Here is a 13,090-nt window from a genome sequence, read left to right on the forward strand (position 1 = left end):
CACGGCCGTTAGAAACAGGAAGCACTGGTCCAGGCTCCGGAGGTGGATCAGACTCACTTCTTGTCGGTCTTGCCTCCCCCGCGGATGGACACGCTCTGGCTGTTCTGGTAGAAGCCTCCTGCCGAGCGGTTCATGTTGAGCGGGTGAGTGGGCGAGGCCACGGGCTGCTGTCCCGGGCGGATGGGTTTGGCTGCGGGACAGAGAGGAGGGAGTCAGACTTTACCCTAACGTAACCCGTAACCCCCCCGTGACTCACCGATCTGCGCGCTGTGGCCGCGGCGGGCCATGTTCTTGGCCCTCACCGCCTCCTTAATGCGGTCCACCTCCTGCTGGTAGCGCTTGCGGTCGCGGGCGGCGTTCTCCTTGGCCTCCTTCAGAGCAGACTCCAGGGCCTTGACCCGCTCAGCCGTAGCACGAAGACGCTTCTCCAGTTTAGGAAGCTCACAGCGCAGGTCTGCATTATCACGGACCAGCTGCAAGAACATACATGTTAGAGAAACACAGGTCTGCATCATCACGGACCAGCTGCAAGAACATACATGTTAGAGAAACACAAGTCTGCATTATCACGGACCAGCTGCAAGAACATACATGTTAGAGAAACACAAGTCTGCATTATCACGGACCAGCTGTAAGAACATTACACCATGGTCTGGGTGAATACTGGATTCTGATTGGCTGGTGCATTATTTTGTAGTCCGGTAGTTAAATCACTGGGATGTCACTCCACTGTGGCGTCGCTGTAGCAACGCCTGACACAGCTGAGTCAGATAAAGGCGTAATTAGTGACTGACAGGAACGTATGAGATGGATTTAGTGTTTGCTAAATGTTTGTAGAGGAGAGTGAGCAGCTAGGTTAGCTACTGTTAATAACATATGAGCTTTACGTTTCTATTGGAAACGGTTAAGGCTATTCATCATTTTCAGGCGTACATAAAATGATCCTGCATTGAAGCATCTTTGTCTGGATTAGTAAAGTCAAACATGTTAGTTTGAGTTGGGGGGGCCCAGGTGTGAGCGACTCCACCGCAGCTGTTTCCATAAACAGTTGAGCTGGTTGAGCTAGCTAGCTTTAGCTTCAGGTTAAACCTTGTAAAAGGTAAATAACTCCTGCCCACGAGTGCCGCATATCGGTGTTTACTTCCAGGGAAAAGTGTTTCCGGGTTAGTCCTGTTGTGTTGTGATTCTGTGCTGATGTTGTGTCGTTGAGCCTGACTGAGATCCTCGTAATAGCTGCGGAGAATGACTCGCTCTGAGACCAGCCTTCAGTGACCGGCTAATAACCCACACAAAATAGTCCCGTAGTCTGGCACATTTAGTGACTTTAGTCAATGAAAAACACATTTATTATAAATGTTAGGTTTGTGGGACCCTGGTATAAGCGGATTAAACAACGAGGAGCCGCGTTAGACGTTATAATGCAGGAGGAACAACACTGTGTCGGGAGTTAGAACCGGCTAATGCGGCTCCTCGTTGTTTAATCCGCTTATACATGTTAGAATATAAAAACAACTGTGTCCAGGTGAGTCCAGGTGAGTCCAGGTGTGTCCAGGTGTGTGTGTGTGTCTCTTACCTGTTTGTGAACCTTGGTGAGTTGCTCAAGATTGTTCTCAAGAAAGGAGATCTTCTGTTTCTGTGCGGCGCTGCCCCCGGTGTCGTCCGAGTCCATCTCCGCGCTCTGAAACAGAGTGAACGTTTAGAGTCAGTGAAGTCAGGAGGAGGGCGATATATCGACGAGAGCGGAACTATCGAGTTCATCTGCAGTGTCGAGAAATGTGGGGGAAAAATAGAAACTTTGGGGAAAATACAGGAAAAACATGTTCCTTGTGGATGAGACGAACCTTCTTGACCCGCGTGGCCAGGTCCTGCACGAACAGCTTCCTCAGATTGTGCAAAGTCTGCAGCTCTTTGGCCTGAAACAGAGACGGGACATTAGAGTCTGTCCATCTGCCCCGGTGTAAAGGTTTTAAACTACCCCCAATTTCAGGCTACCCCGCGGTAATTTGAAATCAGTTTCAAGTTACCCCCTGCTTTCTTCATCCATAAGATACCTTACAGGAACCGCGGTTGGAGCTGTAACCTCAAGGACAGTGGAGTTTACGAACTTAAGCTAACCTTACCTTAGCCCTAAACTTAAGGATAGTGGAGTTTACGAGCTAAAGCTAACCTTACCTTAGCCCTAACCTTAAGGATAGTGGAGTTTACGAGCTAAAGCTAACCTTACCTTAACCCTAACCTTAAGGATAGTGGAGTTTACGAACTAAAGCTAACATTACCTTAGCCCTAACCTTAAGGATAGTGGAGTTTACGAACTAAAGCTAACCTTACCTTAACCCTAACCTTAAGGATAGTGGAGTTTACGAACTAAAGCTAACCTTACCTTAACCCTAACCTTAAGGATAGTGGAGTTTACGAACTAAAGCTAACCTTACCTTAACCCTAACCTTAAGGATAGTGGAGTTTACGAACTAAAGCTAACCTTACCTTAACCCTAACCTTAAGGATAGTGGAGTTTACGAACTAAAGCTAACCTTACCTTAACCCTAACCTTAAGGATAGTGGAGTTTACGAACTAAAGCTAACCTTACCTTAACCCTAACCTTAAGGATAGTGGAGTTTACGAACTAAAGCTAACCTTACCTTAGCCCTAACCTTAAGGATAGTGGAGTTTACGAACTAAAGCTAACCTTACCTTAGCCCTAACCTTAAGGATAGTGGAGTTTACGAGCTAAAGCTAACCTTACCTTAGCCCTAAACTTAAGGATAGTGGAGTTTACGAGCTAAAGCTAACCTTACCTTAACCCTAAACTTAAGGACAGTGGAGTTTACGAGCTAAAGCTAACCTTACCAGATGAAAAGTTACGAGAGTTGTAGCTATTATTAGCAATTAACATCCGGGCATTTTCTATTCAACACAGCCGTGCCAAACAAACAACACATATTGTGGTGGGGGTAATCTGAAATCAGGGGGGGTAGCTTGAAATCAGTTTCAGGTTACCCCTGGGGGTAATTTGAAATCGATTTCAAAGTACCGGGGGGTAAGGTTTATGGGGGTAGTTTGAAATTGCTACACCGGGGCGGCTGAGGCTCAGGACGCCGCTCACACTCACCACAGTCTCCTCCAGCCCCTTCAGGTCCTGCCGCGCCTGCTCCCTGCGGTCCTGCATCACCCTGGAACAGCAACAGGAACAAGCTGACATCACCTCAGACTCACGGCCGGCTCCATGACACATGTATTTACAAGTATGTATATCTGTATAAACGTACGTGAGCTCGTGCAGTTTGCGGCTCTTGTCCTGGTCCGTGCTCTTCAGTTTCTCGTGCTCCACTCTCAATCGCTCCTGCTCCAACATGATCTTCTGGTTCAGGCTGAAACACAGACTGAGCTTCAGACAAATCCACGTGTTTAAACATCTACATCTTCACACGCTCCATCAAACCATCAGCTTCTCTCCACAAACACAGCCTTTACCAAGGAAAGTGAGCTCCCCTTTGCTGAGCAGCTCGTCTCGGCTCATTCGTCTGGTGTGTTAGCGTGTGTTAGCGTGTGTTAGCATGTGCTAGGACTCACTGCTGCAGCTCCGTGATCAGCTTCTCCTTGTTGTCCAGCTCGTCTCGGCTCATTCGTTTGGTTTAACCTCTTAACTTCCACCTGAACCGAGAGGATCTTTTTCCTCACGTCATCACATTTTTTTTCCATCATTTTTTTGCTGGGTATTCAACTCATTTTTGTAACTTTTTTGTCAATTTTTTGTAATTTTTTAGTCAATTTTTTGTCATTTTTTGGTCAAATTTTTGTCATTTTTTTTGTCATATTTTTTTGGTCAATTTTTTTAAATCAAATTTTGGTTATTTTTTGGTCACATTTTTGTAATTTCTTTGTCACATTTTTGCCACTTTTTCATCAACTTTTCGTCACTTTTTTGTCACTTTTTTTTTCATTTTTTCGTCAATTTTTTTGTCAATTTTTTGTCACATTTTTTGTCACATTTTTTTCATTATGTCAATTTTTTTGTCATTTGTTTGTCATTTTTTGTCACATTTTTTGTCACATTTTTTCGTCATTTTTTTTTGTCAATTTTTAGTCATTTTTTGTCACATTTTTGTCATTTTTTTCGTCCATTTTTTGTCATTTTTTTGTTACATTTTTGTAATTTTTTTGTCAAATTTTTATCAATTTTTTGTCTTTTTTTTCGTCCATTTTTTGTCAATTTCTTGTGACATTTTTGCCACTTTTTCATCAAATTTTCGTCACTTTTTTGTCACATTTCCATCCTTGTTTTCGTCTCAGTTTTGTTGCCATTTTCACACCTTTTTTCCAGAAGCTTTTGGATTGGGGTAAAGCCAAACTGGAGAAAATGTGCTCGGTTCAGGTGGGGGTTAAGGGGTGTAACTCCAGTATAAAGGTGTGTTAGCGTGTGTTAGCATGTGCTAGCCTGCGTTAGCGTGTCAGACTCACTCCTGCAGCTCTGTGATCAGCTTCTCCTTGTTGTCCAGCTCGTCTCGGCTCATTTGTTTGGTTTAACTCCAGTATAAAGGTGTGTTAGCGTGTGTTAGCGTGTGCTAGCCTGCGTTAGCTTGTCAGACTCACTCCTGCAGCTCCGTGATCAGCTTCTCCTTGTTGTCCAGCTCGTCTCGGCTCATTTGTTTGGTTTAACTCCAGTATAAAGGTGTGTTAGCGTGTGTTAGCGTGTGCTAGCCTGCGTTAGCGTGTCAGACTCACTCCTGCAGCTCCGTGATCAGCTTCTCCTTGTTGTCCAGCTCGTCTCGGAGGCTGCTGATCTGCTTCTGATGAGCCTCGCGGTGGGAGTGGATCTGCTTATCCACGGCCGCCTGAGACACGGAGACAAACACTTTAAACACCTTCAAGCCGCCTCACTTCATCAAACTTTATTTAACAAACCTTGACTTCGTTGGCAGACTGGATCTCGTTCTCCTTCTCCATGGCGTGGACTTTCTCTGTTCCACAAAGCAAGAAACGTCACAAGAAATCCAAACACCAACACCTTTAACCTTTAACCTCAAGCCTTTCAACTGAACCTAAAGCATTTATCAACACTGGAGCTTATAGATGTTTCTCCTCATCCTGAGCGCTGAGTTTGTAGATGTTTCTCCTCACCCTGAGCACTGAGTTTACTGAGTTTAAAGCTGAGTTTGTTGATGTTTCTCCTCACCCTGAGCGCTGAGTTTACTGAGTTTAAAGCTGAGTTTGTAGATGTTTCTCCTCACCCTGAGCGCTGAGTTTAAAGCTGAGTTTGTAGATGTTTCTCCTCACCCTGAGCGCTGAGTTTAGAGCTGAGTTTGTAGATGTTTCTCCTCACCCTGAGCGCTGAGTTTACCGAGTTTAAAGCTGAGTTTAGAGATGTTTCTCCTCACCCTGAGCGCTGAGTTTACCGAGTTTAAAGCTGAGTTTAGAGATGTTTCTCCTCACCCTGAGCGCTGAGTTCACTGAGTTTAAAGCTGAGTTTAGTGAGTTTAAAGCTGAGTTTACTGAGTTTAAAGCCGAGTTTGTAGATGTTTCTCCTCACCCTGAGCGCTGAGTTCACCGAGTTTAAAGCTGAGTTTAGTAAGTTTAAAGCTGAGTTTACTGAGTTTAGAGCTGAGTTTGTAGATGTTTCTCCTCACCCTGAGCGCTGAGTTTGACCAGCTCCTCGTTGAGCGAGTCCACGTTCTCCTCCAGCTGACGCTTCTTCTGCTCCACGTTCTGCAGATACTCCGTCAGAGACTTGATCTTCGCCTCGTGCTTCAAACACAGAACACACAGTCAGCAACAGAACCATCCAGTCCCGGTCCTGCCCAGTCCTGGTCCAGTCTCGGTCCAGTCCCGGTCCAGTCCCGGTCCAGTCCAGTCGTACCTGTGAGACCCGTAGCTGACACGCCGCCAGCTCCTTCTCGTTCTCGTCCATCTTCTTGTTGCTCTCGGACTGAGTGCTCTCCAGCTGTTTGCAGCGTTTCACCATCGACTTCACCTCAGACTTCATCTTACTGATGTAGAGCCGAGCCACGGTGAACTCCTCGTCGATCAGACCACTGCCTCCATCGTGCTGAGGGGAGAAGAGAGAAGTGAGATTATAGCCACTTTAGCATAGGGACCTCTGATGCTAACTATCATAGCCACTTTAGCATAGGGACCTCTGATGCTAACTATCATAGCCACTTTAGCATAGGGACCTCTGATGCTAACTATCATAGCCACTTTAGCATAGGGACCTCTGATGCTAACTATCATAGCCACTTTAGCATAGGGACCTCTGATGCTAACTATCATGGCCACTTTAGCATAGGGACCTCTGATGCTAACTATCATAGCCACTTTAGCATAGGGACCTCTGGTGCTAACTATCATAGCCACTTTAGCATAGGGACCTCTGGTGCTAACTATCATGGCCACTTTAGCATAGGGACCTCTGATGCTAACTATCATAGCCACTTTAGCATAGGGACCTCTGATGCTAACTAACATAGCCACTTTAGCATAGGGACCTCTGGTGCTAACTATCATAGCCACTTTAGCATAGGGACCTCTGGTGCTAACTATCATAGCCACTTTAGCATAGGGACCTCTGATGCTAACTATCATAGCCACTTTAGCATAGGGACCTCTGATGCTAACTATCATAGCCACTTTAGCATAGGGACCTCTGATGCTAACTATCATAGCCACTTTAGCATAGGGATCTCTGATGCTAACTATCATGGCCACTTTAGCATAGGGACCTCTGATGCTAACTATCATAGCCACTTTAGCATAGGGACCTCTGGTGCTAACTATCATAGCCACTTTAGCATAGGGACCTCTGGTGCTAACTATCATGGCCACTTTAGCATAGGGACCTCTGATGCTAACTATCATAGCCACTTTAGCATAGGGACCTCTGATGCTAACTAACATAGCCACTTTAGCATAGGGACCTCTGGTGCTAACTATCATAGCCACTTTAGCATAGGGACCTCTGGTGCTAACTATCATAGCCACTTTAGCATAGGGACCTCTGATGCTAACTATCATAGCCACTTTAGCATAGGGACCTCTGGTGCTAACTATCATAGCCACTTTAGCATAGGGACCTCTGGTGCTAACTATCATAGCCACTTTAGCATAGGGACCTCTGGTGCTAACTATCATAGCCACTTTAGCATAAGGACCTCTGATGCTAACTATCATAGCCACTTTAGCATAGGGACCTCTGGTGCTAACTATCATAGCCACTTTAGCACAGGGACCTCTGGTGCTAACTATCATAGCCACTTTAGCATAGAGACCTCTGATGCTAACTATCATAGCCACTTTAGCATAGGGACCTCTGATGCTAACTAACCAGTGATTAGGAGCTATGTGCCGTCCCATAAGCCACTGCACCAAACCCCCCACCCCCCTCGCCCCCACCCTCAGTGATTGTTTGTTTGTTTGTTTGTTTATTAAGATCCCCATTAGCCATTGCCCTTGACAATGGCTAGTCTTCCTGTGATTCATGCGTAACCACTGTTGATTGACAGGAGCACATTTAGCAGCTCAGTCACATGTCAGTGTTAAAGACGAAACGGATTAAATAAAGAGTTTGTGCTTTTGTTTTCATTTAGTAGAAACTTTCGCCACATGGATCATTTGCCACTGAAACAGCTGTGAGATAAATGTTTGGATCATTTGTATTATTTTTTTTCTCCTTAAATGTCTTTGTTTGGACACTGTTGTTGTTGTTGTTGTTGTTGTTGTAAACTCTACACTAGGGGGCGACGTGCTCTTTTGTTTGGCCTGCAGTCTGCCAATAACCTTAAAGAAGACCAGCAGCTGTTGGTGATGTCACTTCCTCTTCCCCTGGGTAAGGACGGTCGGATTGGGCAAATGCTGCTGAAGCTCTAGTTCACTAACTGCACAGATCTAACAGCTGAGCCCATGAAAGGTCAAGGGTCAGGAGCTCGTGGTAGAACTCAGAGGCTTAGAGAACTTTCCTTACGGCAAATGACCTGAACCTGAATGTGGGAGTCTCACCTTGATGTCGTTGCTTCCGACCGCGAGGCCGATCTCCGCCAGGTCTTTGAGCAGAGACGACATCATCTCCGTCACCCTCTTCTTCTGGTGGTTGGACATCTCCTTCAGCTTCTGCAGCTCCGAGTCCAGGGAGGACAGCACCGACTGCAGGAGCGGAGGAGAACAGCAGGTCACACACGTGGAGCCAGGTTTAGTTTCAGAACAAGTGAAGAGTCGTCCGTCCCACTCACAGACTTCTGGTTGAGCTCTTCGCTGATCAGCTCGAACTCTTTGCTCTTGTCCTCCACCTCCTGGCTCTTCTGGTCGTAGTTGACGGCGAGCTCCTCCAGCGCCTGCAGCACCTCCTTCACCTCCTCCTTGGACGCCTCGTTCTCGGCCTGGAGGCGGTTCAGCTCGGCCTGGAGGTTCTCGTGGTCTCTGCGCGACGAGGCCAGCAGCTGAAGGAGATGTTCAGACACAGATGTTCAGACGCAGATGTTCAGACACATCACAAGTTCTTTATTTCAAACTGACTGAACCACCAGGGGGCAGCAGACGAGAGCTTTACATCTGAGCCCCTCCTGAATCCTGAGCACATTTTCTCCAGTTTGGCTTTACCCCAATCCAAAAGCTTCTGGAAAAAAGGTGTGATAATAGCGACAGAACTGAGACGGAAATAATGATGGAAATGTGACAAAAAATGGACAAAAAAATGACGAAAAATTGATGAAAAAGTGGCAAAAATGTCACACAAAAAATGTGACAAAAACTGGATAAATTGACAAAAAATGACAAAAATGTGACAAAAAAATGACAAAAAATTGATGAAAAATTACCAAAACGTGACCAAAAAAAATGGAAAAAAAGACAAAAATGTGACAAAAATGTGACAAAAAATTTACGTAAAAATGACAAAAATGTGACCAAAAAAATGACGAAAAATTGATGAAAAAGTGGCAAAAAAAGTGACAAAAACTGGATAAATTGACAAAAAATGACCAAAATGTGACAAAAAAATGACGAAAAATTGATGAAAAAGTGGCAAAAATGTCACAAGAAATTGACAAAAATGTGACCAAAAAAAGTGACAAAAATATGATAAATGTGACAAAAAATGACAAAAATGTGATAAAAAAAACGGATGAAAAAAAAGACAAAAAAGTGACGAAAAATTGACGTAAAAATGACAATAATGTGACAAAAAAATGACAAAAATGTGACGAAAAATTGACGAAAAATTGACGAAAAATTGACGTAAAAAAGACAAAAAATGTGACAAAAAAATGACAAATGTGACGAAAAATTGACGAAAAATTTACGTAAAAAAGACCAAAATGTGACAAAAAAATGACAAAAAATTGACGTAAAAAAGACAAAAATGTGACAAAAAAATGACAAATGTGACGAAAAATTGACGAAAAATTTACGTAAAAAAGACCAAAATGTGACAAAAAAATGACGAAAAATTGATGAAAAAGTGGCAAAAATGTCACAAGAAATTGACAAAAATGTGACAAAAAATGACAAAAATGTGATAAAAAAAATGGATGAAAAAAAGACCAAAATTTGACAAAAAAGTGCCACCAGGGGGCAGCAGACGAGAGCTTTACATCTGAACCCCTCCTGAATCCTGAGCACATTGTCTCCAGTTTGGCTTTACCCAAATCTAAAAGCTTCTTCTTGAAAAAAAATAGGCAACAGAGCAGCAAAAATGTGCCTGAAAAGCAACAACACTATAATAAAAAAAAAAAAAAAAAACAGGACTGAAGAGTGAAGAAGCAGCGACATAAAACGTTACAAAAAAAAGCTCTTTCTGGACTGAGAGCCGATGTTGAAAACACCCCAATATCGGTGCCGATATATCGACATGGAACTCCTCGTGGGCCTCGTGTGAACGTCTCATTCCATCGCTTTGAATTTTCAGAAAATGTGATTTTACATCAGCCGAACTGCAGATCTCCACGGTAACGCAGAGGGGGAGGGGTCAGGGGTCAGGGGTCAGCGTCGCTTTATATTCAGTGTGTGTTTGTTTTAACCCCTTAACTCCCGCCTGAACAGAGCACGTTTCTCCAGTTTGGCTTTACCCCAATCCAAAAAGAAAAAAGGTGAGAAAAAGCAACAAAACTGAGACGAAAACAATGATGGAAATGTGAGAAAAAAGTGACGAAAACATTGATGAAAAAATGACAAAAATGTGACAAAAAAATGACAAAAAATAACAAAAATGTGACAAAAAAAAGACGAAAAATTGATGAAAAATTGACAAAAATGTGACAAAAAAGTGTGACAAAAATGTGATAAAATGACAAAAAATTACCAAAATGTGACAAAAAAATTAACAAAAAAAAGGACAAAAATGTGACAAAAATAAAAAAAAAGTGATAAAAAAATGTGACCAAAAAAATGACAAAAATGTAACAAACGTGACAAAAATGTGACGAAAAAATGACGAAAAATTGATGAAAAAATGTCACAAAAAAATGTGACAAAAATGTGATAAATTGACAAAAAATGACCAAAATGCTAAAAAAAATTCACCAAAAAAAATTCACCAAAAAAGTGACAAAAATGAGTTGAATCCCCAACAAAAAAATGAAAAAAATAATAATAATCTGCTGACGTGAGGAAACAGATCCTCTCAGTTCAGGCATGAGTTAAGAGGTTAATAAGTCATAATAAGCATTAGTAATCTGTCTGGGTATGACTCAGTAGCCTGTCGAGACCAGAATGATCCCCCTCTATATTATCTTATACGGAGGGGGTTCAGTCTGGACCCCCCTCCCCCGGTGACCCCGTGCATCAGATTAGTTTGTTTGTGCCACGTGTTGTTCACGAGCAGCGTCGTCACGGGAAAACCCTCCATTACAAACTAGGAACGAAACACTGACCTCCTCCTGGTCCAGCATCTGCTGCTTGAGCTTCTCTGCGAGCTGGCTCTGCTGGTTGATCTCCTCGTCCTGGAACAGCGTGAGCGTTAGATCTCATATAAACGGTAAACACAGTCGTGACCACAGTCTGAACACGGCACCTTGTCGTCCATCTGCTTGTAGAGCTTGGCCAGCTCCACCTCACACTTGTCCTTCTCCACGTCGGTGAGCCGGACTCCCGGGATGTTGGGCGTGGAGGCCGCCTTCTCGTTCATGATGTTGTCCAGGGCCTGCACCTCCTCCTTGGCCTTCTCCTTATCGAACTGCTCCTCCAGCGGCACGCTCTCGCCTGCAGGGGGAGACACGGGCGTGAGCAGGCAGGACAGAAGAAGAATCAGAGGTCACAGCTCCAGAAAGACTTTACTGAGGACTCGAGACTTAACTGGGACTTGAGGCCACTGACTCTCAGTGAATATTTATTATTGATTTGAGTGTAACTGTTGAAAGATATTAAAATTAAAATTTAATTAAATGAAATTAAATTTAAAATTCATTGTGTACTACTACTACTAAAGTATTATTACTGTAATACTTTCACAGTGTTTAGGACTTGGACCTCCATGACCTGGACTTGTTTAGGACTTGGACCTTCATGACCTGGACTTGTTTAGGACTTGGACCTCCATGACCTGGACTTGCTGAGGACTTGGACCTCCATGACCTGGACTTGTTTAGGACTTGGACCTCCATGACCTGGACTTGCTGAGGACTTGGACCTCCATGACCTGGACTTGTTTAGGACTTGGACCTTCATGACCTGGACTTGTTTGGGACTTGGACCTCCATGACCTGGACTTGTTTAGGACTTGGACCTTCATAACCTGGACTTGGACCTTCATGACCTGGACTTGGACCTTCATGACCTGGACTTGTTTAGGACTTGGACCTCCATGACCTGACCTCCCATCCCTCAGCCCCACAGACCCACCGTTCCTCCAGCGGTTCAGCTCGTTCTCCAGCCAGGTCACGGTGTTCCTCAGGGTCTTGTTCTTCTCCTTCTCGCGCTCGTACTTCTGCTTCCACTGCTCCGCCGTCAGCTCGATGTTCACCGTCACCGTGTTCTTGATCGTCTTGGCTCTGGACAGACACACATGACATACATGACCACATGATCACCAGGATGACTCAAGTTTGATTAAGAAATGTGGGGAAAAGGGGACAATTGGGAATACAGTGGGATAAATGAGGAAAAATGTGGGGGAAAATTGGAGGGGATTTAAGAAAAACAAAATCTGGATAAAAGTGTGAAAAGTGGAGAGGACAAGTGTAATGTAAATGCAGAATGTGTGAAGCATCTGTGTCGATATCGCCCTCATCCATAATATCGTTTCCTCTGTTTAATCAACATAAACTTTGCTCTTTTGACAGGTTTATCTTTAGAAAACCTGTCTCTAATAAAGTCCCTCTTTGTATTAGTATGGGCTGGACCTGCTCTCTGAACCCTGAGCAGGTGCCACAGCTGGATCTAAGAGCCGCTGAACACACCTCTGTCCGAACATGAGCGTGGACTTGGTCTCCGCCTCGTTGTAGGACGACGGAGATGCACAGATGACGATGGTGGTGCGGCAGTTCCCTCCCAGAGAGTCCTGCAGGATCCGGGTCATCTTACTGTCTCTGTACGGGATGTAGGCCTGGAACAGAGGAGAGCAGTTACTGACAGGAGAACATCTGTATCTGCCACAGGAGGGGATCACAGGCAGGAGAACATCTGTATCTGCCACAGGAGGGGATCACAGGCAGGAGAACATCTGTACCCTCTGATACCATCGAGTTCCTCCTGTGTGTTTATGAATCTACTCTCGTTGTCCTACTTCCCACTTTTTCCCCCAGATTTAGACCCCTTAACTCCCGCCTGAACCGAGCACATTTTCTCCAGTTTGGCTTTACCCCAATCCAAAAGCTTCTGGGAAAAAGGTGTGAAAATAGCGACAAAACTGAGACGAAAACAATGATGGAAATGGGAGAAAAAAGGGAGAAAACATTGATTAAAAGTGACGAAAAATTGATGAAAAAGTGGCAAAAATGTCACAAGAAATTGACAAAAAATGGACGAAAAAATGGACGAAAAAATGACAAAGATTTGACAAAAAAAAAAAAAAATGACAAAAATGTGACAAAAACTGGGATAAAAAATTGACAAAAAAATGAAAAACATTTGACCAAAAAATGACAAAAATGTGACAAAAATCTGATT

At 44.0% G+C, this 13,090-nt stretch overlaps 1 protein-coding gene and 1 long non-coding RNA gene across 2 annotated transcripts in view; both read right to left on the bottom strand.

Moving 5' to 3' along the window:
- Positions 1-13,090, bottom strand: part of LOC306966298 (kinesin-1 heavy chain) — a 37,166-nt gene that overhangs the window by 2,009 nt on the left and 22,067 nt on the right. Inside the window, exons 10-25 of the mRNA XM_079561010.1 lie at positions 12,382-12,527; positions 11,825-11,973; positions 10,998-11,185; positions 10,858-10,926; positions 8,221-8,427; positions 7,991-8,134; positions 5,856-6,044; positions 5,626-5,743; positions 4,904-4,959; positions 4,724-4,833; positions 3,268-3,369; positions 3,111-3,171; positions 1,842-1,913; positions 1,574-1,678; positions 257-473; positions 54-190 (exon numbers count right to left, since the gene is read on the bottom strand). Of these exons, the coding sequence (XP_079417136.1) occupies positions 54-190; positions 257-473; positions 1,574-1,678; positions 1,842-1,913; positions 3,111-3,171; positions 3,268-3,369; positions 4,724-4,833; positions 4,904-4,959; positions 5,626-5,743; positions 5,856-6,044; positions 7,991-8,134; positions 8,221-8,427; positions 10,858-10,926; positions 10,998-11,185; positions 11,825-11,973; positions 12,382-12,527 (2,070 nt within the window). The remainder of the gene's footprint in view (positions 1-53; positions 191-256; positions 474-1,573; positions 1,679-1,841; positions 1,914-3,110; positions 3,172-3,267; positions 3,370-4,723; positions 4,834-4,903; positions 4,960-5,625; positions 5,744-5,855; positions 6,045-7,990; positions 8,135-8,220; positions 8,428-10,857; positions 10,927-10,997; positions 11,186-11,824; positions 11,974-12,381; positions 12,528-13,090) is intronic.
- Positions 11,476-11,794, bottom strand: LOC306966344. The gene is made up of 2 exons (XR_013793094.1): positions 11,751-11,794; positions 11,476-11,708 (listed from the first exon to the last, which is right to left on the bottom strand). It is a non-coding gene; the product is annotated as an uncharacterized lncRNA (long non-coding RNA).

This window comes from Gobius niger, assembly GCF_951799975.1.
Source record: "Gobius niger genome assembly, chromosome: 8".
In the NCBI taxonomy this organism is placed as follows: Eukaryota; Metazoa; Chordata; class Actinopteri; order Gobiiformes; family Gobiidae; genus Gobius; species Gobius niger.